General features: G+C 51.8%; 9 protein-coding genes across 9 annotated transcripts; all 9 read right to left on the bottom strand.

Annotated features, from left to right (window-relative positions):
* Positions 1–692: 692 nt before the first annotated feature.
* L3040_002327 (uncharacterized protein) lies at positions 693–1,743 on the bottom strand (the record flags this gene model as incomplete). Its single annotated transcript, XM_007289774.1, has 2 exons — positions 693–1,406; positions 1,522–1,743. 2 exons carry the CDS (start codon positions 1,741–1,743, stop codon positions 693–695), a joined length of 936 nt encoding a protein of 311 aa, XP_007289836.1.
* A 1,299-nt stretch (positions 1,744–3,042) lies between these two features.
* L3040_002326 (uncharacterized protein) lies at positions 3,043–4,327 on the bottom strand (the record flags this gene model as incomplete). Its single annotated transcript, XM_007289775.1, has 4 exons — positions 3,043–3,431; positions 3,491–3,713; positions 3,797–3,910; positions 3,968–4,327. 4 exons carry the CDS (start codon positions 4,325–4,327, stop codon positions 3,043–3,045), a joined length of 1,086 nt encoding a protein of 361 aa, XP_007289837.1.
* A 1,013-nt stretch (positions 4,328–5,340) lies between these two features.
* Positions 5,341–6,123, bottom strand: L3040_002325 (uncharacterized protein; the record flags this gene model as incomplete). Its single annotated transcript, XM_007289776.1, has 2 exons — positions 5,341–5,930; positions 6,009–6,123. The coding sequence occupies 2 exons, from the start codon at positions 6,121–6,123 to the stop codon at positions 5,341–5,343; spliced, it is 705 nt and encodes a 234-aa protein (XP_007289838.1).
* A 549-nt stretch (positions 6,124–6,672) lies between these two features.
* Positions 6,673–8,943, bottom strand: L3040_002324 (uncharacterized protein; the record flags this gene model as incomplete). Its single annotated transcript, XM_007289777.2, has 4 exons — positions 6,673–6,688; positions 6,772–6,785; positions 6,942–7,190; positions 7,246–8,943. The coding sequence occupies 4 exons, from the start codon at positions 8,941–8,943 to the stop codon at positions 6,673–6,675; spliced, it is 1,977 nt and encodes a 658-aa protein (XP_007289839.2).
* Positions 8,944–9,974: 1,031 nt separating this feature from the next.
* L3040_002323 (uncharacterized protein) lies at positions 9,975–11,870 on the bottom strand (the record flags this gene model as incomplete). The annotated part of the gene is made up of 1 exon (XM_007289778.1): positions 9,975–11,870. One exon carries the CDS (start codon positions 11,868–11,870, stop codon positions 9,975–9,977), a length of 1,896 nt encoding a protein of 631 aa, XP_007289840.1.
* A 566-nt stretch (positions 11,871–12,436) lies between these two features.
* L3040_002322 (uncharacterized protein) lies at positions 12,437–13,374 on the bottom strand (the record flags this gene model as incomplete). The annotated part of the gene is made up of 3 exons (XM_007289779.1): positions 12,437–12,892; positions 13,025–13,202; positions 13,268–13,374. 3 exons carry the CDS (start codon positions 13,372–13,374, stop codon positions 12,437–12,439), a joined length of 741 nt encoding a protein of 246 aa, XP_007289841.1.
* Positions 13,375–15,087: 1,713 nt separating this feature from the next.
* Positions 15,088–18,351, bottom strand: L3040_002321 (uncharacterized protein; the record flags this gene model as incomplete). The annotated part of the gene is made up of 4 exons (XM_007289780.1): positions 15,088–16,974; positions 17,025–17,099; positions 17,153–17,272; positions 17,320–18,351. The coding sequence occupies 4 exons, from the start codon at positions 18,349–18,351 to the stop codon at positions 15,088–15,090; spliced, it is 3,114 nt and encodes a 1,037-aa protein (XP_007289842.1).
* Positions 18,352–20,902: 2,551 nt separating this feature from the next.
* Positions 20,903–22,470, bottom strand: L3040_002320 (uncharacterized protein; the record flags this gene model as incomplete). Its single annotated transcript, XM_007289781.2, has 7 exons — positions 20,903–21,025; positions 21,074–21,565; positions 21,615–21,956; positions 22,006–22,085; positions 22,140–22,212; positions 22,309–22,356; positions 22,453–22,470. 7 exons carry the CDS (start codon positions 22,468–22,470, stop codon positions 20,903–20,905), a joined length of 1,176 nt encoding a protein of 391 aa, XP_007289843.2.
* Positions 22,471–23,368: 898 nt separating this feature from the next.
* On the bottom strand, positions 23,369–24,805 carry L3040_002319 (uncharacterized protein; the record flags this gene model as incomplete). The annotated part of the gene is made up of 1 exon (XM_007289782.1): positions 23,369–24,805. One exon carries the CDS (start codon positions 24,803–24,805, stop codon positions 23,369–23,371), a length of 1,437 nt encoding a protein of 478 aa, XP_007289844.1.
* Between the last annotated feature and the right edge of the window lie 3,168 nt (positions 24,806–27,973).

The raw sequence follows: 27,973 nt of genomic DNA, 5'->3' as shown, positions 1-27,973 counted from the left end.
AACAACTGCTGCGAGCAATGGTGCCCCACGAGCTGGGACTTCTCCGCCATGACGCCGTTCCTGGTCTCGTCTCTGGATGATGGTCGTTTTTTCTTTTTTCTTTCTTCTTTTTCTTTTTTTTTTCTTCTTTTTCTTCTTTTTTTTTTCTTTCTTCTCGTTTCACTCGCTGATATAGAGTATAGGTTTGTTTGCCTTTGAGCCCAGTCTTTCCCCAGTCTCGCACTCCAAAAGATCGTCACTGCTCCGTCACTCGGCTTACCACGTTCATTCGCACTCTCCTCTCTGCATGCAGTTGCTCGCACGACCCGAGGTATACTTGACTCTCTCCTACTATCTTCACTTTGGGGATGGCATGGTTCCCTCGACCGTAACGGCCGTCGCGACTGCGTCCGTCCACCTAGCCAAGCTGGCTTTCATTTTCTATCTTCCTGGGCTTCTCCCCTCTTGCGGGCATGGCGGACCTCTCGCCTACCATGCGCCTCGTCCGGCCCCGGGTAGGGTGGCACAGAAACGATCCAGAAGGGTTCGTGACTTGGTCTGGACGAGTTCGCCGAGGACCGGTATGCATCCAGCCATGAGCGCTCCGCAGGCTAAGCGAGCACCAGAACACTTTCTCTTAGCGAGATGCCAACAGGCGAGTATCAGGAACGTCGATGGGTACATCACTTCCAAGGCCTTCCTACCTCTTGCCTCTAGCCAAGCTCCCCACTCTTCCTCCACACCTCCCTCATCCCCGTAACACCAGCAATGCTCCCTAAAACACCCACCCAGAACTCACTCAGCAATCCATTCTCCAGGCCCCAATGCAGCGTCAGCGGCGCGAACGCCGCATTCATCACTACCCCTCTCCACCACTTCTCCCTCCAGGCCCTCTCCTCAGTCGCAGCCTCCTCTTTCCCATCCCCCTCCCCTTTCCCCTTCACTCTCTCCCTCTCCCAAACAAGCCTCTCCCTCCCCTCTTTCAAAACCTCCAAGCCGACATGCGTCGCCCAGAACCGCGAACTCCACAGCCACGCCCTCTCCTGCCTCTTCCCATCCCATCCCCCCACACCCTTCGAGCTCAGATACGCCATGTTCTCCAGAGACTGGGACGCCACGTTGACAGCCACCTGCACAGCGACGATGGCCCGGACGATGCCGTCGCCATCGTCTTCGCAGCAGACTTGCTTCCCCCAGTTGTAGATCTGTAGCAGGCCCCCGAGACGGGCGAAGATCCGAACGTCGGAGAGCAGGTTTGAGAAGGACTTGAGGCGCTGGGAGACGGTGGGGAGCTGGTGTGGGGGGGCGGAGGCGGGGGCGGTGGTTGGGGGGAGGGCGAGGGCCTTTTCGATGAAGGATCGGGCGGAGGCGCCAATGCTGTTGTGGATGCGTGGGAGGGAGATGGTGGAGGCGAGGAGGCTGGTGTACTAGTAGATAGGGATAACGAGAAGTCAGTAGCTATATCTCCTCGAGATTGGATTTTCTTGGACAGCAGTGAAGGGTGGGTGGAAATGGTTTCCCGCGCTGTCTGTATGGTCTTACGCAGAGGGCTTGGAGGAGCGTGTCGGTCTGGGAGGGCGACTGGAGGATTCGAGCGAGGCGGTCGAGGACGCGGTCGGTACTTTTCAGATATAGAGGCAGCCAGGAGCGCAGGGTCGCCAGGGAGGGGGCTTCTCTTGGAATCGGAATCGGTACCGGTACCGATATGGGGATTGCTTTTTCAGGGAGGGTGTCAGCAGCAGGAATGCCGCTGATTTCCGACATCCTTAGAGATTACGGGGATGATCTCGAGGGAGAGAGTCGCTATGAAATTCGATGTTTGCAGGTTTGAATATTGTATGATTGAGGGAGGAAAGAGAAGGAGGAGGAGGAGGAAGAGGAGTGGGCTAGGATCCAGGCATGTGATAGGTACCGGTATGATATGTTGACTTTGACTTTGGCCTGCCTGCCAGGCGACATGATCAGATTAGATGGAATCCGATAAGCAGAGTGCGATGCCGAGGCTCTTACGTACGGGTACCTAGTACATGCCTGGGATTTTCGCTCGCTACTTACCTAGGTATGTGTCTGATACAGTACAGTACAGTACAGTAATACCGGTAAAAGCCTGCCGCCTTGCCTCCCTCATACAACCGTGGTGTGGAAACCAACGAACAGGCCGGTCTGTACCGTATCCATATACATACCTATACCTACATACTCATATCCGCAGAACCCGGAGCTGAAGAAAGATCAACTGCACGCTTGATATCTACCGTATCTACCGTATCTATCTACCTTCCCTTCTTTCTCTTCCGTTTCATCTCTTATCATCATCTCCCATCATCATCTCCTGATAATTACATAATACCCCACACCTCCTCCCCCCTCACCCCCCACCCCCCCCCCCCCCCCCCCCCAAAAAGATACCTCCCTGCCCTCCCAAGCAAAAAAAAAAAACAACTCACCCAACCCGCCACAGCCAGCTAGGCCGCCCGCCACCACACATAACGCCCGCAACAATGAATTGCCCCCCACCCTCAAAAAAAAAAAAAAAAAAAAAAAAAAAAGTTCCCTCTCCTCCCCTTCTCATCACCTCAAGTGCAACAAGTACCTACTTACGTAGTACTTACTTACACTTGAAGAAAGTCAATTAGCGCCGCCGCGCTCAAGCACCTTAGGTTTGGGTTCCTTCCTATAATGGTTCCTATAATGGAGGTGGTGGGAGCTTACCGGGGCCCGGGCCCGGGAAGCATTTTCAACTTCGGGAGTGAAGAGGAGGATCCTCCTCCCCTCCCCTTCAAGCTCATTTCATCTACAGAGCTGCCCGCTGCCCGCTGGCTGCTGGCTGTCTGGTCACGACGAGCGAGAGATTGCCCCAAGACTGTTAGTGGAAAAGAGATGCTGGGAGCGCACCCGTTCAACCCCCCGGTACTACACCACACGTTCTCCAATGCTCGGGAAAATTCAATCAGAGATCCACGCGGGAAAATTTGTTAATGGTTTCCTTAATTCATAAGCCAATGCCACAGACCCCCGTGGCACCAACGCCCACTATCCAACCATCCTCTTGACGAGTAGTAACTAGGAGACAGAAATTGTCGTCGTCGCTTCAGATCTCGCGGCATTCTTCAGCACCTGAGCAGCTGAAAGGTCCTCCTGCTCCTCCATCCCACCCAGCAGCAGGTAGCTCGGAGCCTCAGCTTGAATCTCTGGCGGCGACATGAAGGCGAAGAACTTCTCGTCGTGCCACTGCCCAGCCGTGACGAATCTGCCGTTGGAGTCCGTGAACATGGTCTCGTCCTCGGCGCGGAGGAAGTACGCGATGGAGTAGCGGTGCTCGGCGTGGTCCAAGGGCACGACGCGGTGGATGCAGGACTGCATCGTGTGGCCGCTCGCGAAACGGAGGGAGTCGCCGACGTTGACAATCGCTGATCCGACCTTGGGGGCGACGAAGCCAAACTCCTTGGCTCCTGGAACGGATGAGTATGCAAAGTTTTACGGCAGTTGCGACGACACAGTGTAAACTTACCAGGAGGTCTGATTTGGAGACCCCATTGCTCGCTAAAGAGCAAAGTGAGCGAACTGATGTCGGTGTGCTTTTGGTGTCCAATGTTCTTCTCCGTCACAGGGTTCGATGGGATATAGTGCATCATGGCCAGCGTGGATGTTGATGGGCGCTCATTTCGGTGTGAGTTCTCGAATCGGTCCTTGCCTGTGAGGCCCAGGCCAGTTGACAGCGCAGACAAGATGGTCTTTCCTCGACATGTTAGTCCTTGGTTCGGTTACGATGCAGGGCCCGACAGTATGAGAAGATGGGCTCTGGGTGTAAACCAACCTTGGTGATGATGTTAGAACCAGCAATGGCGTTCTCAAGGATCTTGATGTCTCCGTTGTTCTTGATGTTGCGGGGGATGTGAGGAGACTCTGCCTGGATCTCATCCCGTGATACCTAGGCGATCATTAACACGATCCAACCTAGCTTTATCCGGAGAGCCAGACGCCATACCTTGACCATTTCGTATCCATCCTTGGTGCCAGGGAGGACTCCAGTGCGCGATCCAACGGGCTCGTATCCCAGATGAGGTGCGACGAGGCCGTACTCGTTCTTGACCTCCAATGGGGAGTCGAAGAATCGCTTCATGAGCTTCAAAGTCTCCTGCTGGTCTTCCAGCATTCTCCGGCCATCGATGCCTTGCAGGTCGATGTAGAAGAAGCCTTCGGTCTGGCAGCATTTTACAAGCTTCTCGATCTCGGTTGGCTCCTGCGAAAGGAGACGCGAGAAGTCGACCGTCTGCATGGGGTAGACGGGGACTTGCTTACCACTCCATTGCACGGACTTGGGAACTTCGGTGGTGGTGATTCCCATGATGGCCTGATCGTGCGATTCTGGGGGCAGAGAGGGAGTTTGGAGTTTGGAGTTTGAAGATGGAGGTTGGGGATGGGATATAGAAGTTGGAGGTGCACGAGGAGGAGAGAAGGAGGGGAGAAGGAGAAGAGGGTAAGAGCCTAAGAAGAAGAAGCTTTTATACCCAGGAACTCAATCATCCGATCAGCGAGCTCCCAAGCCACAGATAATGCGGCTGGCCAGTGAGACTACGGATGAAGGAGTTGAGAGGCACAAACTACCCCGCATACGTGCAGAGAGATCCACGGTTGAGTGACCAGACCTGACCCGACCCGACCCGGCCAGCTTATGAGCTGGATTGGGTTGGATTGGATTGGACTAGATTGGATTGGATCCATGATGAACTTCCTTCAGCTGAGAGGCGGGAGAGGAAAAGAGAGGAAAAGAGAGAGAGAGAGAGAGAGAGAGAGAGATGGAGCTTGGACTGTTCGAGATACATGCGTTGAGATACGTGTGTTGAAGCGGTGTGCATGTTCTGTTCCGAAACATCCAACATATGTCAAAAAGATGATCATGTCTGGCAATGATTGATGAGTGATCACAATAAACATGCGGGATCGGGATGGCGGGCGGAAGCGAGCAGCCGTCGGGAAAACAACGGAAATGGCAAGCGCTTTCTTTGCTTGTCCTCACGTGACCAGGCGCTTTAGTCGTGATATGGAAATGGGTGGTGCATCACCTGGTAGTATAGTTCATGAGTGGAATAGTGTGCGGAAGGTTGGGCTTGTGTTGGTGTGTAGTAGTACATTTGGTCCGCGGCCTACATACTGAGCAGACTGTCTATTACAAGCTCAGGTACAGCAAGACGTATTCTCATATGACAGTAATGTCAGCAGACGCCGTCCACAACCCATCCACCGCCTTGCTAACCCAGCAAATGTCCGTAAACTTCGTAGTATCTTCGTATCGTCATGAGACTTCCATTACCAACCCAGCCTCTATTCCATACGCCATCCTAAGCACAGCTCAGGCCCTTACTCCATCATCTCATTCTCCACAACCTGCCCAATCTTCCTCTTTGCAGAAGGCACACTACCATCCCCACCCTCCTCATCCGCGGCAGTCCACTCGACAATCTCCCACTCAATCTTGAACCTCCCGTTCCCAGCCCTCTTTTCTCCCCAGATGCGTTGAACGTTGCCCAGCCTGCTACCCTTAACCATCGTCTCGAACCACGGCAGTCCCTCGTTGCCCTGTCCACTCCGCCCACCACCGCCAGCCAGCGAAGCCGTCTTCTCCATCTTCTCCTGACCAGCCTCGGTATCGTCCAGCGCCTCCGCAGGCAACAATCCCAGATCCTCCAGATCTCGCAGATCACTACTCGCCAACGAGCCCAGGGTCAAGGAGATGTACGACGCTTCGGTGGCCGGCGACTCGGACCAGAAGCTCAACGGCGTGCCGCAGAAGCCGCAGAAGTGGCGCTGGCAGTTTTGCTCGCTGGGCGAGGTGTATGTGCGGCGGATGGCGGCGTGCGACTCGTCGCTCATAAAGGCCTGAGTGGTCGACTGGTACCAGGAGAGAGGGACCTTCAGCCAAGCGGAGAGTGGCGTAGCGTGCGATTTGCCTGCGGTCAATTAGTTGATTCGCACGCACGACGCACCCACGTGCAAGTAAGGTCGGGGGAGTCAGAAGGAGGACGTACGTGATCCGTGGCTGTTCTCGAATAAGACCTGGGGCTTCTCGGTTGCGTTTTGAGGGATAGTGATTGTGTAGGCGTTGCGCCCACAGGAGCAGCCGCCGTGGAGTTGGTCGCTCATTGTGCTGGTTGGGTTGTTCGCAGCTTGTCGAAGGTTTGTGGAAGAAAGAGAGAAGGAAAGTCGCCTGTTCAATATTGTTTCGCTCCAAACGGATTTACTTGATGGTTATCGGAAAATCCCTACACCGAGGTTGAGTGGCCTGATCCGAAGTGAAACGAAGAAACCCGAATTCGCCTATCTTCTTTCTTCTTCATTTCACTTCACAGCAACAACAGCAACAGCAATAGCGACAGCAAAGAAACAGTAAAACTGCCTTGTACATTAGATTGAGCAAGTCCTATCAAAAATTCCTCGCAATTGAATCCCGAGCCCTTTTCTATACAAACATCCGCCCATCGAAATCATCCTGCTAATTACCGAGATAGAAATAGTTTATTGTACTCATCCACCTGCCCAGCTTTCCTATAATCAGCATGCCTTGACGACGCATCACCGCAACGAGAACACGGGAAAATCCTGTTCATCTATCGATACGCATCTTATGGAGAGGAGATTCTTGATATATGTCAAGAATATCCTAAAGGGCTTGTGAAAAGACATTTACTCCATCTACATGTATTCCCCCCTGCCCCCCACGTCAGTCAACTAGTCTCTCTTTGACAAAACGTACATTGATGCAAGTTATGAAAGGTAGTAAATATAGCTTACTGTATCTTCCTTTTCTGTATATCATATCAGTATTGTGTAGAGTCATGCATACTCTTAGTGTGTTCATATATCTTCGGTCAAAGTTCAGGCCACTCCAGGCTTAGCAATTCATCCCCATCGGTTTCCTCTGCGCTACGATCGATTCTTGGCAGCTTCCATGGGTTAGCCACGTCCCTATAGGTAATTCCGTGCCTCCGAAAAGCAGGGTCCTCGTCGTCCTCGTCTTCCTCGTCGTCCTCGTCATCGTCGTCCTCGTCCTCGTCGTCGTCGTCGTCGTCGTCGTAGCCCCAGTCTATTGGTACAGCCTCCTCTTTGTAGGTGTATTGAATACTCCAAACCGCATATTGGGCATGCCAAAGCTCCCCTTCAGGTCGAATGCAGACTTGCTCTCTAAATGTCAAACCCGTTTTCCCCTTCGCCTAATCCATAGGTCAGTGTACGTACGGGGTTCCACAATGCACGATTGGGAATTACAGTATACGGGAGCTTCTCTTCATCTTCCTCCTCCGAATCTATTTTTCTGATCTCCTTGGCCAGGGCCAGGAACCGATGCATTAACGCCACATAAACGGCATCCTGGTCATAGCTCCCTCGGCTCTTCTTGTCTCCAATGTTCACCAGAGCTTTGCCCAGAAGCTCAATCCACTGTCTCTGAGGTCTGGACCGTCTCCCTGATTTCATCTTCCTCAATTCCAACAACTTGTCTTTCATCGACTCAATGTCAATATTTGCAGTGAAATAATCATCAAGTTTCATTCCATAGTTGGCGTGAAAGATGCCCTTCCCCTTCCTGTGGTCCCATAGTCCTGCCCCAAAGACAGCCGCATCCGCAGCAGGGTGATCGCCATGCGCGGCGGCGTTACCCTTTTCGATGATGTCTCGGTTAAGCTTGCCCTGATAGCCAAGATTGTCTCGTCGAGACAACTCCATGAATCGCTTCCGAATAGCAGCTCCAACTTCTACCAGTGGTGCTTTGAGGTCCAACTGATACTCAAGGTCCTTGATCTTAGTCTTCGCGTCTTTGGCCTCTTCCTCCAAAGTCTTCGCTCTCGTCAATGCCTCCTTCTGCATCTCCTGCAGCATCTTAATGGTCGTCTTCGCGATCGCCAGCTTCTTCTCCGTCTCGGCAGCTGGCGAGAATGCTCGGAACTGGGCGTTCTCCTCAGTCAGCGCCTGACATCTCTTTTCCGCTTGCGAAAGTTGGTCTTTCAGCTTTGCGATGCTCTCGGCTCTGTCACAATCCTGACTTTCCAGCTCGTCGACCCAGACCTGGTATTCCAGGAGCTCATACTCCGCGGCGTGCAGCTCGTCTTCCTTCTCATCCACCTGCTCGCATAGCCACTCTACTTCCTCGGTTTTATGCCGCAGCTCTTGCTCTGTTTTACTCTTCTGTTCTAGGAGTTCATCGCGAGTCATCAAGAGGTCTGCAAAATGAGTAGCCCAATCGATCCTGGGGGCGTCGAACTGCTGCTTCAGCTCGGTGAGCTCTTCGGTCAACGATCCTACCAAGTTTTCTGCCGTTGTTGCACGGGTCTCCAAGCCGTGCCTTGCGTCTTCCAGCTGCAGGATTTTTCTCCTTTGCTCCTCACACAGCAAGTCCCCTTTTCGGCTGGCCCACCTCTCGCTCTCGTACTTCTCCTTCCAGTTTTCGCACTCGGCCGTCTTCTCCGCCACGCAGCGGTCGCCCTCATCCGCCACTTCCTGACCGGCCTTGACCATCCGATCCACAAGGCACCGCAGGTCCCCCACCTCCGACTTCAGCCTCTTATTATCCGCGACCAGCTTCTTGTACCTGTCTATGTTCGAATTGAGCGCCGCGACGACTGCCTCGGCGAACCTCGGGAAATCCGATGCAGGCATGTCTGGCGGGGCCAGCTCTGGTAGCGCCGAGGGGGCAGGATTTTCTGGGCTCTTGGGCTCTCTCGATTCTTGGGCACGCTGCTGTTCCCACGCGGCGATAATCTCTTTGAAGGTATCCCCTCGCTTCATCTCCGCATCACCGGCAGGCGGGATGCTCTTCTTCTCCTTCTCGTCGTTGCCTTCGCTCTCACGTGACGGCGCATCACATCCGGCCTCGGTGCAAGCGGGCGCCGTGAGGACCAGAGTCTGGCTTCTACACGCCGCATTTTTAGCAGGGCTCTTCTTCTTCTTCTCCTGCTTGATCCGAAGCATGGCTGGAGAAAAAGACCTTTTTTTGGCAAGAGGTGTGTGTTTTGTCGTTGGCGCGGTGGGGAACGGAAAGATGAGGTTGAAATTGAGATATTGAGTATAGCGGGGCTAATTACTTGGCAGGTTTTGCCAAGCCCCCCTTTTTTTTGGCCAGAAAAAGAGAACAATACAATTAGAGAAGAAAAACAAAGTAATCCGAGGAAGAACAAAATAATGAGTGAGAGACCGGCAGACGGAGGTATAGCGGTTGCGTATTTCAATCCACTATGGACACTGGCTTATTAACCGAGCCATACTCCTCCTATTATCGCGCTCAGCGATACGAAGCGGGTGACCGTACCGTACCGATACTGGCTTGCAACTTGGAATCGAGAACCCGCGGGGCCCAAGGGCGTAATTTCGACTCGATACATTACCTATTTTCTCGTCGCTATCCATATGTTGGAAGCAAGCGCTAAAGCCAACCCAAGTTTCAGACTCTGGATGGTACGCGATTTGCGCAATCAGATCCACCCCGGTACCGGTATCTCAACACCAACCAAATCCTCACTCCAACCACCACCACCGCACCTAGACGGGCACATAGGTACTCCCATCACAAAGCTCCCCCAACATAACATAACGCCATGAACGCAAGCCTCTCCGACCAGCTCCCAGTTCTCCCCTTGGGCTCTCAGAACGATCGGCATCGACGCGCTCGATACTCTCTTTTATTGATTGGTCATGTGCTTTCTTGCAATCACATTTCGCTAAGTTGATGAAGCGAATCTGTGTGAGCTAGCTATCTCGTGCTGCGGATCATGACCCATTCAATAAGATAGGCAATGAATACCATGATCTATGGCTGTCGTGGTAACGAAGCAAATGCTAAATAAATGGGTATCTCTAATATACTACTACATCCAGCAACACCTAGCCAGCCAGCCAGCCATATGATCCCCCTTTCATTCCATTAACCCCCAAAAAGTAGCTCCACAAATGTAACAGCAACCAGACCTCCTTCGGCCCTCCTCACCCCCCCCCCCCCTTTGCGATCAATCCTTCAAACCCACCCCAAACTCCTCATACAACTCTCCAATCCTCACCCCACGGTTATCAGCAATCATACCCACAAGCCCCTGTCCCACATCCCTGATATCGTTGTAGTCGTGTAGTAGCTTGATGTGCCGCCTCACCGTCTCGGCAGCAGGGTGCGCAAGCTCAGCAGTGACCTCTTCCAACTTGGCGCGTTTGGCCACAATTTCGGCTGCGAGGGAGGCGTTGCGGGCCGTGATGGAGGCGAGTTTCATGGCTTTGAGCTCGGCGAGGAGGATGTCGTTGGAGCTCTGAGGCGGGGATGGGGATTTAGTGTCATCATGCTTGGTCTGTGATGAAGCTGGAGAGGCAGTGGTGCTTGGTGCTTTGAAAGACGCACCCGATGTCCTGAGTTGGCTATTTGACGTCGTGGTTGGAGCCTTCACGGGGGAAGCGTCTGGCTTGCGTAGTGAAGATACGACTTCTGTAGCTCGTGATGCGCCCTTTTTGTTCAGATCACTAGAAGGCTGTACGACAGCTGGCATTATGACGCCCTCCAAGACCTTCTTCTGAGATGAATGGTCATCGACGATCTGCTCATCCTCATCTTCGTCGCTATCTGGGATCAATAGAGGTACAGTCTTTCCCGTAGAAGGGAGTTCCGGCACAATTTCTGTCGTCATCTCAACATCGACGGGCTCCTCCCTGCTTTCTGTAGATTGGGTATCTGAATCCCCAATTTCTTGTTTTTGCTTGCGTGGCGACGCAGGGTGGTCTGGGAGCGGAAGTGGAAGCATTTTGACGTCCGCACCATCGTCTGCTGTATCCCCAGATGACGGAATCTCAGGCACTTGGACCTCTTCCAGACCTGACGCTATAGATTGTTGGCCAGAGAAAAGGGAGTGCGCTTCTTTATCGCAAATTTCATCCGTGTTGTTTCCTAACAATGGAATATCCGGGTTTTGCTCTTGTTCGGCAGGTCGCTGGTTCGTGACAGTGGCTGAGTGCACCTCAGCATCTCCAACGATAACTTTTCTCTCGGGTGATGGCTGAGCTTTTGGAGCCTGTTCTTCCGAAGCCGTAAGGGAGACCTGTGGCATAGAAGCTGCGCCCATCTTCTCGTCAATAGTTCCATCCTCGTAGCTACCCTCCGACGAGACCCGGATAAGATCAATCGTGTCCTGCTCTGAGACAGGTTCATTGCTCATTAACACATCTCTGCCCTGCTCTACATTCTTAGCCCCACTCGTCTCAAGTTCGTCAGCACTCTCCTCGGCGGAAGACGGGGGAATCTCAACCCTCTGCAGCTGGGATTCCCTATGCTCGATTAACTCCTCCACGAATTTTTCCCCAGATGTCTCAATAGAAGAGCTAATCTCCTGCGTCAGGTTACCCCCATTATTAGACATGACAGCCACCGCGTCCTCGAGATGCGAATCCCCAGGCGTCCCCGACGGCATATCCTGCGAAGGTTGGGCCTCAGCTGTCGTGGATACGGGTGGGGTAGCTAGACTGTCGATGACCGGGAAAGTCTCCTCTTTCTCTTGCACGGCAGCCTTCAACGTGCCTGCTCGGCTCGGAGATGGTTCCGGTGACGACGATCGAAGAGTGCGGACAGCCTCCTGATCATCGACGAGCGGATCCTCAGCCAGCAAAGCGCCACCAGCCTTCCCACCATCACCAACGTCCCCGCCAACGCCGCTTTCAACAGGACTGGCAGCATCCTCCTCCTCCTCCTCCACATCAGCCTCACTATCCGGGATCTCACCACGCGTCACGAGTCCCTGCTGCCCACTCTCCCCGTCACTCCCAGTAACCTCCATACGGCGCAAGACGGGAAGTTCTGTTTTAGACTCAGGCTTAGGCTCAGGCTCAGGCAGACCCTCAAGCGTCGACGCCTCTTCTGGCTTCGTCATCTCCGAGCCGGCAAGGTTTTTTCCCACTGAGGCTGGATGGTGATGGTGCGGGTGATGTGCGTGAGGGACTGTGAGTATGGAGTGGAGGAGTGGAGGAGAGAAGGTAGAGGGTGTGGAGCGAGACGAGACAAGATGAGATGAGATGATGCCCCTCGCTTAGGGAAGAGCGTGAGGACTGAAACGTGATGGTACTGGTTATGACTACAAGTCTGTTCTGCCCGTCCACCATTGCCCGTGGTAAAATGTTTAGGCGCGTCACCGGTTATGTTATAAAATTCAGAGCATTCTTGATGTTCGAGAGTCCAGCCTGGGGATTTTCCTGATGGTCACGAGAATTTAACGCAGAGTACCGGCAGGTGGTCGCATTTCAATGTCCCATTGTGATGGCACCCTGCAACATACCACCTCTCTTTACTTCCATACGTATATTGTTCAGATGAATTCATCGCAAAGATTTGCGGCCGTAAACGCCATGCATGCACCGAGCACGGAAATTGCCCCAGCAGAATTCAGCCACCCGTCCAACCGACCATCCATCCGTCAAATATCCCAGCGAGAATCAGTAATCAGTAGAATGATTCCACCATCGTATCTTTCAGCCCCGTATTGATATTTCCCGGTCCCTGTCCCTCCCCTAACCTAAAAACACTCTCGACCACGCTCAGCTCCGTCGCCGTCGTATCCAATCCCGTAATCGCCAGCCAGTCGTTCACCACCATGCCGGCACCTACCACACTGCTGCCCCGGTTCACGGATCCGGCGACGAGCGGGACTTGGAGGAGCGAGGAGAGTTCGTCTTGGTCGAGGATGGAGGTCTTGGGGTGCACGATGCCGCCTTGGTTAGACAGGGCCATGTACGAGCCAACAAGCACGTTGTCGGCGACGGTCTGGCGGAAGACATCGACGCCGAGCACGTCTGCGATTATCTCTTCCGTCTCGCGCTCGAGATCGGGGTGTACGAGGGCAACATGGTCATTGCAGACGATGACGTTTCCGAGGGCCGAGAGACGCTCTTCTATTCTCTGGTTTTTTGTGTCAGTACTCCATTGCTCTTTCGCTTTCGCGTACAAGATCTTTCCAATGTGCCTATTATATATATCTATCTATCTATATATATATGTTTTGGAGGGGTCCAGTAGGCGCGGGGTACACACCTGTATCTTCACCGCATCCGGCAGACTATTCCTCAGATGCTGCAGCTCCTGGTCGGTCGTGCTGGTAGGGACGAGCAGACCCTTTCTGTTCCCAGCTGTCATGCGGCCGATAATCCTCGTGCCGGCGATTGTGACATGGCAGATGGGGATCACGTCCTGGAGTTCGGCTTCAAAGACACTGCGGCCATTAGCTCCTGCAGGATCTTGCCCTCCCGCACAGCTTTTCATCGGAGCATATTGTACCTGTAGAAGTTCTCGCTCGCGCCAACCGCTACCAGCGCGTAGGAATTCGTCAGCGTCGAGAACACGCCAACGTCGTTCGAGTTTTCGAATTGAGCGCGGACCGCCATGATGCTGCTGTAGCTCTGGTGGATTTGATTGAATTTGTGTTTGTCGTCAAGGTCAAGGGAACGTCGGGAGATGTAGGATTGGGAGTAGGGGGTATGTAAAGAGCGTTCGTGAGTATCGCGTCTGGTTACTTGCGGCTGGAGAATATGGTTCGTCGTTCTCTGCTTAAGTATTAAATTCTGTATTTTCTGACTGAGATGGAGCGGGCACGAAAAGATCAACAACTAGCAGGGGTGTTGAGGTGGGAGGTGGCGGTTGAACGAACCCTCCGAACCCTCCCCTCCTCCCCCCACCTTGTGGCGCCTTATGAGTCAGGCTTGGATCAGGCTTGAAGGAAGGAAGCATGCGAGGCGATGACATCAAATCGAGTAAAAATATAAAATATAAAATCAACCTACTTTGCCTCTCCCCTTTTTGAAAATACCATCTCAAACATCCTCAATCAGCTTGAACTTCCATTCAGTACATCTAGAATCCATTCAAAAGATAGGTATCCATACCTTCTTTCCAAGCTATCATTCATGACCCAGATATCACCAGGCCGGATCTCTTCTTCCCTCATAGGTACCCATAAGTGACTCACGTTCGTTGCATTATCGCATACATGCATATATGACTGATACCTACTGTAAGTCCTCGGCCGGCATGGCTCACTCATCCCCACCCTGTTGACTGAAGGGAGAGACGAGGCGTTCGAGCCGAGCTGAGCCGAGCTGAGCTGAGTTGAGCCGGGCTGGGTTAAAGTACGTACGACCCCAGGCCCTATAAAAAGAAAGCACTCACTACACACCATACACAACACCACTACAGAAGAAAACATATATATAAAACAAAAAAGAGAGGAAAGAATATAACCTCACCCTGGTCCTCTCTGTCCGTAGCCAATATCTACCCACGATTCTTTCTGCACTCTCTGTACTGATGCATGTAGGTACTGATGCATCAGAAACACTGACGGACAGACGAAGACCTGTATGCAACAACGCCTGTAAATTTGTTGGGACGTATCCATCCATCCCCTCGAGCGAGCATACACATGAAAATCAATCAATCAATCAATCAATCAATATTCCAAAGCCAAGAGTCCCAAGCCCAAAACCAAAACAAAAACCACAGAAGAAAAAGGAAGAGAAGCAGAAAAAAAACAGAGGAAAAGGGGGTTAAAAAATTTCACAGCAGCTCATTCACAATGGAGAAGGCAGTTTCGCCCATGAAATCATTAAAATTTCCCTCCCCATCCTCGTCGTCAAATGCAAAAAAGTGCGCTGTAGCACGGATTCTAGAACTTAATCGTCAGGCGCGGCCACCTGATTTCGCCTCACTGCAAGTACCTAGACGAAAACAGGTGGGCCACCCCCTCGCAATTACTGTCTGTCCTGTATATTTGCAGTGCATAGGGAAAAGGCCAAACCAAAAAAAATATACACCCCAGGGCATCCATCCATTCATCCATCCTAGAATTACAAGAGCGGGAAAAACCAGCTAGCTCCTTATGATACAACTTCTTCTTCTTCTTCTTCCTTTTCTTCTCCGATCCAAGGGCAGATTCCGCCCCTTCTCCGTCTGGGACGCTTCTCTCCAATCTGATAGATCAACTCTTTCCTCAATTTCTTATGAAAGTGAAGATTTGACTCCTTCAAAGTCGTGCTTGCTCCACTCTGTCTGAATCCCCCCGGGGTGTTCATGCTCACTCACCAAGTCACAGAGTCAAGCTCTCACTGGCCGTACCCAGAGCCAGGCCAACCTCTGTACAGAAGTGGAGGCTGCTGTTGCTGTGGTTGGTGTGGCTGTGGCTGTGGCTGTGGCTGTGGTCGCTGTTGCTGTTGCTGTGCTTGCTGTCCTGAACCGCCCGCACTCGGAGGAGCCGGTCTTAGTTCCCTCGCTGGAGCCCGTCCGCCCCTCGCACCACCATGACCACCACCACCACCCCTCGAACTCGGTGGCGGAGGAGGCCCGTAAGAACCCATCTGATGCTGACCAAATCCAACCACTCCACCCCCAGGGAATCCGGTCAACCCCGACAGCCGCTGTTGCTGGCTTATCGGCATGGGCATGTTTTCGTACGGGTTGAGAGGAGCTCCGTAGGCACCACGCGGTGGTCTCGACCCGAAGAAATCGGCGGCGTTAGCCAGCTCAGACAGATTCCCACCGTTGGCGAATGTTGCGTGAGCCGCTGGACGGCGCGGTGGAGAAACTCGATCTCGTATGTAAGGCGTAAGATACGTGCGGTCGCGGACTGGGTCGTAGCCGATCGACCGTGGTGGGGGGATAGGAGGCGGTCCCATGGGTGTTGGCTGCGGAGGAGAGAAGCCCAGGTTCTGAGGATTGTAGCCGCTGGGTGGGGAGTATGCGACCTGTGGGGAGTTCACGTATGGCGTCTGTGGTTGGCCGGGTGAGTACATAGGCTGGGGAGCTGCTCGGGCGCGGGATAGACGTTCTTCTTCGGTGGCGCGAAGAATTTCAGCAGCTTGCTCGTCGGCAGCTTGGTTAACGGCGCTGACGAGATCGGCGGCGATGACTCTCGGCGGGGAGGGGGCAATCGGTGACGAGGGGGAATCGGGTGAAGAGGGGACAATAGGTGAGGAAGGGACAACGGGTGAGGAGCGGGCAATCGGTGAGGATGGGATGCTGCTCGGTGTAACTAGTCTGACTTCGCGATCTCCGGATCGGTCGAGGAGGTCGCCCATCTTCTCGGCTACAGGGAGTTGATCGAATGCTCTCTGAGCTCGATACATCCACTCCGAACGAGATGTTCGTGAAATCGAGCGAGTTCCATCGAGAGCGGTGTGAACGAACATTACAGGGTTACTGTTCTTCCACGGTTGAGTCCAGTCAGTGGGCTTTGGGAAATATGGTTCTGAACATTCGTCGTGTCTAGGGTTGACGGAGCCTGCAATAGGAAGACCAAGTCTCGGATGTAGATTGTGCGCAGCGACAATCTCCTGGTCGAGGTCTTCTGGCTGGTTCTTCCCGGCATTGTAGCGGCCTTGTCTCTGGTCGTAGTAGACTTTTCCATTCTTCGGATTAGGATCGATGTCTCGTCCAAGTTTCTTGTGAGTCCCATCTGGTTGCTTCTGGTAGTGTGTTTGGCGAAGACCTATCTCATGTGGCTCGAACTCAACGGGAGCACTGGCTTGGATTCTGTTGTAAGGTGGTGGTTGATCGCGACGAACTCTCTTGTGGGGAATACTGACACCATAATCATCTGTGTCTTGAGGCCGAGCATCGCTATCAGCATCATCGTTTACATTGGGTTCGGCCTCATCATCTGGCGAGCCTGGGACAGTTGTTGGTAGAGACTCAGCAGGAGCTTCAACAACTTCCTCCTCGGCTTTCTCTTCTGCGTCGTCTTCGGGCTCCGCAGCGGCTTCTCCGCCCTCGGCGGTTTCTTGTTGCGCGTTGGGCTGGAAGAGAGCTTGTCGACCGCCTTTCTTTCGTCTATCACCGCGTTGAAGTCTCTCTCTCTCGGCAACATTCTCAGCTTGCTTTCTGAGAATAGCTGCTTTTTCTTTTTTGGACTTGGCCTCCCACCAATTGGCAGGGTGTTGCTCATAGTCATTGTCACCACGAGTACTGCGCGCATTGCTGACAGCTTTTCCAGGCTAAGAATGTGTTAGAAGAAAATCAGCTATGGAAAGGAGAAAAAGCTTACATCCATGAATGGATGTCCAGTTCCATGCACACGCTTTGGGGGAGGGACTGACTGCTTCACGATTCTCCCATCCTCCTGTACGAAGTCAGCATGAACATTGATCAGGAGTAGATGATGGAAGCACTTACACCATTGGGGAAAGGAATCTCGTCGATATCTCTCTCGTTTTTAGTTTTCTTGTAATAGATGTAATTTGCTTGCTCCATGAGGCGAGCTTCGTATTGCTCTTTAAGCTCCTCCATACGTAACTATACTGGTCAGCTATGTTCGGCAAGGGAAAGGTGGGAAGACTTACTCTGTACTGTTGCTCAACAATATACTGGTTGTACTCCATAGTACGCTTCGTCAATCCAGCTTTCTGCCCAAGCTCCTTGTCGTTTGCAGCTATGCACTTCTCGAACTCCCCCTTAAGAGCCTCGGTTACCTCCTCAAACTCGGGAAGAGCCTCATGAAAAAAAGGATCAGCTAGGGCCATTTCGAGTGACTTTTCGGCAAGAGCAATCAAAGCTTCTCGTTGCATAGACGCAATAACCTTGTACTGGGCCTTGAGCTCGGCCTTTCGCTTGTAGAGGACATCAATGACAGGATCCTCAGGCTTCTTACGTCGACCACCACGACCTCGGCCACCGCCACGACCCCGAGCAGATGGAGTTACGGTCTTTCCACCACGACCAACTGCAGTAGCTTTGCTGACTCGGCCACCTCTGGAACCACGGCCTCTTAATGAGCCTCGACCTCTAGGACTGGCACGGCCTCGTCCCCGGCCTCGACCAGCGCCAGAATTGCCCATGCCATTGGCAAGCTCAGCCTCAGGAACATCATCTTCTAGAATTGAAGAGTCTTGGATATCGCCAGAGGATTCGCTGGGAGGATCAACTTGGACATCCGGAATGGGTTGGCTTAGTGAATCTGCATCCGGACCGGGGGTAGCCGAAGATCCTGGGACTTGATCGCCCGCCTCTGGAATTGGGGAGTGAATTTGATGATCGCCGTTGACAGAATTATCCTGGCAGACCTGACCATCGGCCAGTTGAATTGCAAAAGATTGAGAGCTGAGATCATCGGGTGGAAGTGTTGGTGATGAGCGACGTTTCTTTTCCGGGGGTTGGCGGGGCTCAGTTGATAAAGTCGCCTTTTGAGCTGCAGGTTTAGTCTTGGACGAGCGAGTAGACGCCTTTGGAGCAGATACAGCAGGTGGAGGAGCAGAAGGACTCGAACTAATCTCAGCAGCTTTGCGCTTCGAAGAACCTCGGGTCCCATAGGGCATAAGTGTTTTGTCGTCAGCACCATCCAGTGCAGTCTCGTGACGAGCTGCAGCTGGCGCCATCTTGCTTGCTGTAAGAAGTGTAGACGACGAGTTGCGAAGAGGTTGGAAGAAGTTGCAGAACTGTAATAATCAGAAATCCGCTGAAGGAACAGATGACACTTGAGGCATTCGTGATTGGATTGGGTATCAATTGAGGCAATGGGTTCGTGTATGTGGGAAAAGGGTGTTGTTGCAAGATGGAGGAAGGAAAGTCTGGAGCGACGAAAATCTTTGCAAGTGTGCGATGGAACCACAATTGGATTGGTTAGCGAGTGAGGCCACTATTGTGCTGAGCTTTTTGGGGCAGGACAATAAGATGTGAAGGGTCGGCGGCGAGTGAATTGATTGAAGTTGAGATTGAGATTGAGGATCGATATCGATATCTGGAGATCAAAACGCACTGTCGCTCGAGACAGTTCAAGCGGCAGCCTCTGATTGGCTACGAGACCAGGAGAAGTGGAGCCGGGTGGTGGAGAATACCTTAGCATACCGGTACCTACATTTAGGAGTTAAGGAGTAAGTTATAATTATGGTAAACATGGGTAGGTATTTATTATAAGTAGTATTGAGCTATACCTATATCTAATGTTCCATCTCAAGATCACGTCGAGTTCCGGGTCAGCAGAACAGTGCAGTCACTTACAGCTGCAATAATGTCACGCTCGAGTACCGGTAGGTAAGCAATATCTGGAGGAGAAAAGATTATCACGATGCATGGATCTTCACTTCATACATTTATTAGGTCTTGGCGTGGACGAAGTGTCCAGAAGTATAAACTTAGTCCAACGACGAGAAACACGATGGTTTACGATGACGATATCCAGGAATTAGTTGTAGGTTTTCCGTATGCCAGTGCTTCTCGAGGTCAGACAATAACCATGCTGCAGCGGAGAAACTGTGTCTCACCTTTGCATCGGACATGCAGCAGACAGCAGAACATCACAACATCAATAACTTCTTCTACGTCTACAATTGCTTTCAAATCTACCTAAAATTCTGACGTTGGAAATAAACTAATTACCCAGCATCACAAGACAAGGTCAATCAGATATACCTATGCCATAGAGATGACTACAAAAATACCAAGCCAAACCAGAGCATCCAAAACGCATATGTGATAACAATACGATATACCGGATAGAATACCGTATGCGAAGAGACATGGAATAGAAATCTTCTCTCTCCGTCTCTCTCTCTCTCCCTCCCCTCTTTGAACTCAAGAAGGACCCGGCAATATCTAGATATCTAGATATCTACTTAGAGAACGTACCTAAAAGCCGAGCCGGGCCGAAGCCGAGAGGAGTCGGTTCATGCTTAAAAAGAGAGAGAGCGGGGCACAACCCAATCATCTACCTACTACATAACGTACCCAAGAAAGTAACTAACTACGTAAAGGCCTCTCTTCGGCACCCTCAATTCATCAAAAATCTCGATCCATTAGAAAAATCTCGCCTATGGCCGATTTTGAGAAATGAAATTCGTTATCTCGGAGGGCTAGTCTAGCTAGCTAGCTAGCAACGGTTAGATAACACTACCAATTCATCAAGAAATGAAATTTAAAAATATCGTAACTCATGAGTAAGCGTTGCTTATGAATATATATGAATATATGTATATATATGCACACATCAGACTGGTTCACGAGTTCACGAGTTCAACTTACTACCAGACCCCCAAAACATTACCACGGAGAACCCCATGAGCGAGCGAAATGAATCAGCAAGAGACTTCATGAATCGGGTCGCAGCTCTTGAGTTGACCAAAAGAGTACAAATCACGAGTTGGTCGAGCCGCGAGGGCTAAAGGATGGCTTCGTAGCCTCCCGTGTAGAGAGAAAGAATAGGATTCGTCAGTAAAGGATAAAAAGTAGTAGGATAGAGTATGGGAGATGGAAACAGATGGGTGCTGGTGATCCGGCGATAGCGACGATCAAGATGTGAGTAAAAAAGTAGGTAGTTTGAAATAGGAAAGAATTAGGCTGGGTTTGAAACTACTGAATGCCCCCCAAAGGTAATGATAGGTTGTGGGCGAAGAAATGGTACATAGTGTGAGGGGAAAAAGAGAAAGAAGACAAAAGTAAAGAAAAAGATGCGCGAAGAGAGCAAGTCTCTAACCTAATGCAAAGCTCCACTTGGCCTGTTTTCGAAACAAACCTGAGGGATAAAATCTTGGCAAGCAAAATCACTTCATGAAATCTCGGACAGTTTGGAAAGAAAAATGGCAAAAAGACTGATGGATGTGTGCTCATTACGTAGCATGCAAAAGGTATCCTCCCACGTTAGTCCCGTTGCATACCTACCCCATCCAGCCATCCGCCATCCGCCACCAATGATACCAAAGTACCATGCAGAGTACCCGAATCTCGCTCGGGAACATGCGCTAGGCTCGAAAAACCAACGAGCAAGACCCAGTGGTCTATCAATAACGCGAAGAGCCGCAGTCGTGAAGGCCCAACACCTTTTCACATGACGTGGGAAGAGTATAGCCGATAGGCAGACTCGGAAAAAAAATCGTTCAATACTTGGGAAGATAGGTGGCGCTAGTAAACAAGCAAAAGAGGCAGACGATATTCTCATTGCATCATGTCATCATCATCTGGTTGTTCAAATAGGAAGTTGGCTGCGAGCTCTTCGTTCTTGTCACAGGCAATGTAGGCTTGAATAGCGAGATCGCGTGGGAACCCAAGAGCGCATAACTATAGTTCATTAGCAGATCTCAGTGATATCAAATCGAGGTCACTTACCCGCTCAATAGCCGCACGCTCCTCTTCAGTAACACTGATGGCTTGAGCTCCTGGTGGGAGTGGCGCATCGTCTCCGGCATCTTCGCTCAGGAGCTGGAGGAACTGATCAGGATTTTGTCCGATCAGTTGCGCCAATTGCGGATTACCAGCACCGACGGAGGCGAGGATAGGCTCAAGCATTCCGGGTTGTTGTTGGACGACTTGACGGAGGTGTTGGAATTGAGGGTTGTTTCGGAGGAAATCCAGGTTGCCCAATCCACCAGCAGCGGCATCGCCAGCTCCAACACCTGCGAAAATCCCTGCAGCTCCTCCACGACCTGCAGCTCCTCCACGTCCACCGGCTCCAGCTTGAGCTGCGGCCTCGAACAGGTTTACCGGCGCGTTTCCCCCCTCGGCAGCTGGGTTTGCGGCAGCAGGAGACGGTGAGGCGGCAGGTTGAGCGGCAGCCGGGGCTGAGGCTCTTTGCTCTTGTTGGAGATTCTCCGGGATACCCTGTCAACGTGTCAGCGGAACATTGAAAACAGTACTAGAGTCCACTTACATTAATAAGATACTCGATAGCACGCTCTGAATTATAGAAAGCAGCACGCATAGCAGCATCAATCTGTGTTCTCTCGAAACCCATATTCTCCATCTGGGCGATTTGCGCAGCACGATCAGTGCCCATAGAAAGACCAGAGGTAGCTCCGCCTGGCGTGGAGGAAATAGCAGCGGCAGCGGCACCTGAACCGGCTGGGGAAGGTGTAGCGGGAACAGCTTGGGCCGGCGCACTCGCCTGGGCTGGAGCTGGAGGAGGAGCTGGTGTAGAGGCGGCGACGGGAGCTGCGGGGGTAGAAGGGGGGGCTTTCGAGGCAACGCTTGCAGTTGCAGCAGCAGGCTTGGGCTGACACGGCATGTTAGATTTTGCCAAAACAAGAAATTTCCTCGCGTACCTTAGTGATCATGCAGACAATGAATCCCTTCTCCTCGATCTTATACGACTCGACAGTGTTGGCATCTTGCAGGATCTTGCCTAGAATTTTGTGTAAGCAGGCTGTAATGCGCCTAGGCAAGTTGCGCCACGAACCTGAATAGATCAGCTTCTGCTGCGAAACTTCCCATCCCTTCTCCTTGGTAATCTTCTCCTTGACATCTGAGATCTGTGTAGACATGTCAGCTTGGGTCGACGAGCTAGGCTATGGCTGGGCGATATGCGGATCTTGTCGCCGTCGGTCGCGGGGCATGGGAAGGCATACCAGCTCTGAAGGTTCGGCCTCGATCACGAACTTCTGCTGCTTCAAGTCCTAATGTAAGAAGCCATGTTAGCATACATGCCCGCTGGTGGAGGTGGAGGTGGAGGGGTAAAGAGGAGGATCGCAGCGGGCAACACAAGTAAGTACCTTGAAAGTGAGCTTCATGGTGGTGACGGAGCAGCTCGCGCGTGGAACCAGGTTTATGAGAACGAGTATGGGGATGGTGATTTGAGAGAATGTAGTTTTGATTCGAAAAGGACGGAGTTCGATCCACTTTCAGGCCACAAATATCGAGGGAGGGAGAGTTGTGATTTCGTGTTGGGTGGAAGGTGGAAGGTGGATGGTGGGGCGCTAAGTACTTAGCTTCAGGCAGAAGAATGACCGCGCAACTTCTCAGCCTTGCAACTACAACTACAACTTCAACCTCTTTCACCCACCCTGTCTATCCATCTCAATTGCATCATCCAACGCAAGCAACAGAGCCTCAACAAACATCTCACCCAATATCCAATGAGGACCCGTCTATACTGTCTTAAATTCAAGCTACAGTGCAATTGCGACCCCCACCCACAATTCACTTGTCGCATCGTCAGTTATCCTTGTCAAGGAGCTACCCCCGCCACTATCAGCTATCTGCCTCTGGCCCAAGGAATCTCAAAGCCACAAATAATCCAAGTGCCGAAAATACAATAGATAGCCTCTGTGCGACAGCGAGGGGGCGAATGGCCAAATATGGGCAAGTTCCTGGAAGCTTTTGTCTGAAAAGGCACATCTGCCACGGGCACGCACATAACAGCTATGAAAGAAGGCGGGCGCATGCACGTGTATAAGGCAGGCTGGGTGGTAGATCCATATCACACAACAGACACAAGAGAAGATTGAGCCTGAGGTCTTTATTTGAAAGTCTTTATGTTTATTTTTATGTACTAAGGTATATCGGTAGGTGGGATCAAACGCCGCGCTAACATCATGGTATCCCATCATCCATCATACTCATCCATCATACTCTAACAAGGAAATTCGTTTGGCGTTGAGCCTTCATCTCTTATCTCTCAAACATATTCTACGCGTACCTTACTTCGCCCAACGGACCTAACCCGGCGGGCTTCCTCCTCGAGTTGTACACCTGCATGGTATTCCTGGGCACACCTTTCAAGATGAAGTCAGGAATCGGAGGCGTCAAACTCCTCTGCCCTGCAACTTCTTCCAATCGCTCCAGTTCTTCGCGCTCGATATGTTGGCGAATGCTTTCCAAGCTCGCCGAGTGTCCAAGGACAGGAGATGAAGGAAGACTTCCGCTCCTTATACGCTGAATTGATCGGATACTTTGACGATCGGAGATGACTTGTCCAGCACCAGGAGCTGCCGTGACCATTGTGCCAGGTGTAGCAGCTGGAGGCGGTGCTGGGGAGTCTGTACGGAACAATGGGTGAATGTGTGCCTCGCTGTTCATGCTTTCCGTATCCTGATTCCGTGTCGTCCTGGAAAGGTCTCTACAGCTGTTCGCGGGGCTGTAGCTTCGACTCCTCGGCCTTGTCCTAGGCGGCTCCAGATCTAAGGGGAAGACGGGGCTTCCACTCCGGCTATTCGTAGGGCTAGCTGGTATTGTTTCAAGGAGGCGTGGTGGGGTTGTTGGTGATGCTGATGCGACAGCCTCTCGCGATTGCGCATCTACACCGGATGTATCCCATGAGTCGAATCCGTCCTCGATAGATAGGACTGTCTCGCACTGACTTCCGTTATTCGATACAATCGATTGCGGTCTGTACGAAGACCTGCAGCTATGCGCAATGAGTTTCGTCTTCGAACTGATCGGTCGAACAACTTGTTTAAATGAGAAGCGGAATGAAGACATGTCGGAATCGGCTCGCGAACGCTCACTCAAAGGCGGGGATCCTATTGAAGAAAAATCGTGGTTGGCAATGCTCTTTTGCAGACTCAAAAGTCGTGGCCTGCCCGACTCCACCATCTCAGCCAGATTCTGTGGCTCGCCGTCACGCCCGTACTCCTGGTCATATTGGCTGTCTTTCCGTTGAATGATAATCATGCAGATGAGGAACATTGCTTCCGCGATGATAGATATTGCCCACACGATAAATGCGACAATGACCAATGTTTTGGTCTTCGACAGGATTGTCCGCACGGGAAGTTCGTGCGTCCTACGAGCCACCATGCCCAACAGTACCGCGGATGAAGTTGCGGATGAGATACCGAAAACCCCCCCTAATGCCGCCAGCAAATATGTGTGCTGCCTCCCACGGCCTAGGTCCTGGATCTGAGCTCCGGTGCGATGTTGAATTTCTCGTACTAATAGCAGCAATAATAACCCCACCGTGACAGCACTAGTACCCGAGGCGACGATTGCTACCATTTTCAACTCCACTGGTGGGGAATTCCGGGAGAGAGTGATGGCGAATATGATGTCGAAAGTTAACATGGCAACCCCACTGGATATTGCCAGTGCGCCGAGCGCGAAAGGCAAGGCTCGAGAAACTCCCATTGTGATAAAGGATTGATAGTAAGTGATAATAAAGGGATGGAGCGACGCGGTCCTGTGAAACAGGGTTGGGAAGGGTGAGAGGTATATAAAGATGTGGCGCGTTGCGTGTCGTTGATGGAACACTCAAACGAATGATAACAAACAAACAATGTGTTGGGCTTCGACCAAAGCACCACGATAACTGCGGAACATTGAGCGACGACTGTTCAAAGGACTCTTTCGTCGGTTCTGGCGAGATCTTCAACTCTGCCCAGAGGTTTTCGAGGGTTTCACAGAATAATGTGACAGTGCCAAATACGTGCTGCTTTAGGTTTGTGCACTCAGATCTGGTTGGATCTCAAGTGTCGAATAGTGAGAGGCGCCGTGCGGTACACTGCAGGAAGTAGTGGAGCGGTAGACTATAGATCGCGTGGCCGACAGGCTTTTGGCGTTTCGACCTTCGACCTTCGACTTTCGGTCTTCGTCCTGTTGCAGGAGGATAAGGTGTGCCAATCGGTTGGTGACAGGTTGTCCGGGCTGGATTTGTGATTACTGATGGGTCGGGATCGGAAGATAATCAGGGTAAACACAATACGGAATGGTGGGGTGAAGTAGTTATCCAGACGTCGCTGCTCCCCTTGCTGGGGCAGTGTAGATGAGGAATTTGTTTACACCGAGCCCTTACGCGGTTCCCAACAACAACAGCAACAACGGACATGTGTCGACTAAAGCAAAGCCCGAGGAATAGCTGAACCGGAATGAAATGCACCAAGGCTGGATATTGTTCAAAAAGCGCGAATACTGAATTGCAGCACGCGAGAATGCTGGGGAGGATTTCAGCGAAATTTGGAAGACCCGGGCGATAAACAAGACTTTTGAATCCGGGTGGATGGATTGTGGTCAAGCCTACACGCGGCGCGTGTTGGTCTGGCCCGATGAAATGACGGCAGGGGTCCCTAGAGGCGGGGAGCTGGCGGATGTGCAACCTTGGAAATATCCTTGTCCGGTACAAGCAATATATGCGGAAGCGCCGATCTCAGTTTCGCAGGCCGGAAAAACAAATTCGGATGCCGTCGGGCAGATGGCCGTATCTCGACAATCGGGTATTGGGTAGCGACTGAAGTTTTGGCGAGGGAGAGGGCGAGAATGGAAGGGCAGGGAGGGCAGGTAGGGCAGGCTCTCTCGGAGGAAGAATGTGGCCGGCCGTGCTCGTGGAATCGTGGAACGAAGGACTGGACTGCAGCCGCAGGCGGTCGCAGGCGGTCGCAAATGGATGGGAAGGCTTGATTGGAAATGATTGAGGAATCTGACAGCTGGTGTCTATTTTGGGCCGATGACTTCCGACGATAAGCTGTTCTTCGGTGACCGTTGAGGGTTCTGACTTGGGCGAGGTGCTGAATAGAGTCGAGCTACAAGGCCGAGCGAGTATAAAAGTGAAGCAGAATGAAGGTGGGTGAGTGAGTCCGGAAAGGAAGTCGAAGGATGGGAGGACCAAAGATGAAATGGAAAGGGCAGAGTTGGGAAAGGGTAGGTAAACAGAGGCAGAGGGCCTTTGTTTATATGACGTTCGGATTTGTTTTGATTCAGTGGCCTGTTCGCATTTGTTTATTATGGTGGAGGATGGATGGGGGAGTCGGGGAGCTCCAGCCCCCAAGGCCCTAGCTCCTACACTCTCTCAGCTTCCCCAGCGGGCATCCCCTTCCCTAATTTCAGGCACTATGGGCTTGGGCGTCCAGGTTGCCTGCATGTCGAGCTTGCTGCGCTCACTGTGCTGACTTCTGCTGCCGAATTGGCAAAGCATAAAGTCAAGTCCAGCGAGATCAATCGAGAGATGCGGCTGGAAGAAGAAGCGAGATGGAGATGCAGTTTCTATGTGGATCAAGTCTTGGCCGATCGCCGTCTATCCTGATCCCGGTCTTCAGTCTGCGATTGGAGGTCACGTTTTCGAAACGCCGGCTCTCCCCCGACGTGCTACGAACCTACGGACCTACGGGGTCCTCCCGTCTATCCTGAATTTCTTTTTTGCTGCTGCGAGATGGGAGAGCGAAATTGGATGGCGGGTTGAAAGGGGCATCGGACCCACGAAAGGCGATCAACTCTCACCCCCACTGACCAGTGACCCCAATGCTGCAGAATCTCCAGGCTTCCCTGGAGTCTTTCTATACTTATCTCTTTGACTTTCGCCTTCGTACCTGCTGGCAGTACGGAGCAGCGGTACAGTAGCAACCGGCGCAGGTAGGTACCGGTAGGTATAGTAGGGACTCCGTACACAACACACACACACGGCAAGTGGGTCCAAAATGGATTCCTCATTTCAATTTCTTGCTGTATGCAACAGGGAAGAGGAAAAAACACTTTTCTGGTCTGGCCAATGGAATACGAGAGAACGTCCAAATAATCAACTTTTGCTGAATCCTAACATCCTAACATCCCAACATCCTGACATCCTGACATCCTCACATCCTGACATCCTCACATCCTAACATCCTGACCGCCTCTTGGATCTCGCTTAGAAGTCTGCGCGCTTGGACCTTGTTGACTTTTGTTATTTGTTGATTTGTTTATCTGTTTATTTGTTTTGATCTGTTGCCCAGCAATCAAAAAAAAAAACGTTGACTTGTTGCCCAGCCATCATTGTTGCCCAGCAATCAAACAATTGATTTTTTTTTATATTGGGAAACTGGGGACGAGGTCAGAGCGCAGAGAAAGGCAGACCTGCATGCAAGGAATCAATCAATCGATCAATCAATCGATCAACCAACAATCCGATTTGCGATGCTGCTGGCCTCATCGTCATAGTTGGTTGGGGGAAGGCAAGGGGCTGGAGGTCGTCTGCTGAATCAGCCTGGAGCGGATGAATTGCCAGGCTCTCTCTCTCTCTCTCTCTCTCACTCTCTCTGCCGGAGCAAAGGATAATTTCGATCGCGATCCTCTCTCTGTCAGCAGGCTCCTCGACAATTTCAACACCGGAGAATGTTCGAATTTTCATTACTCATGGTCTCCACACCCAAACATCGCGGCACTTCGTTCCATCGGAGCGAACGACGAAGAACAGAGACGAACTTGGACTCCTCGAATTGTGGGATAAGAGAAGGTATAAGAATTGTTGCATTCCTTCCCGAGTCCAGGAAAACCAATTAATTACATAAGAACTCATCCCCGAGGGACCATTCTCCACATGACGACATG

This window comes from Drepanopeziza brunnea (genome assembly GCF_022702325.1).
Source record: "Drepanopeziza brunnea f. sp. 'multigermtubi' strain 214-2 chromosome Unknown ctg3, whole genome shotgun sequence".
In the NCBI taxonomy this organism is placed as follows: Eukaryota; Fungi; Ascomycota; class Leotiomycetes; order Helotiales; family Drepanopezizaceae; genus Drepanopeziza; species Drepanopeziza brunnea.
The sequence above is the reverse complement of the archived record's forward strand: the minus strand, read 5'-3'. Positions and strand labels throughout refer to the sequence as shown.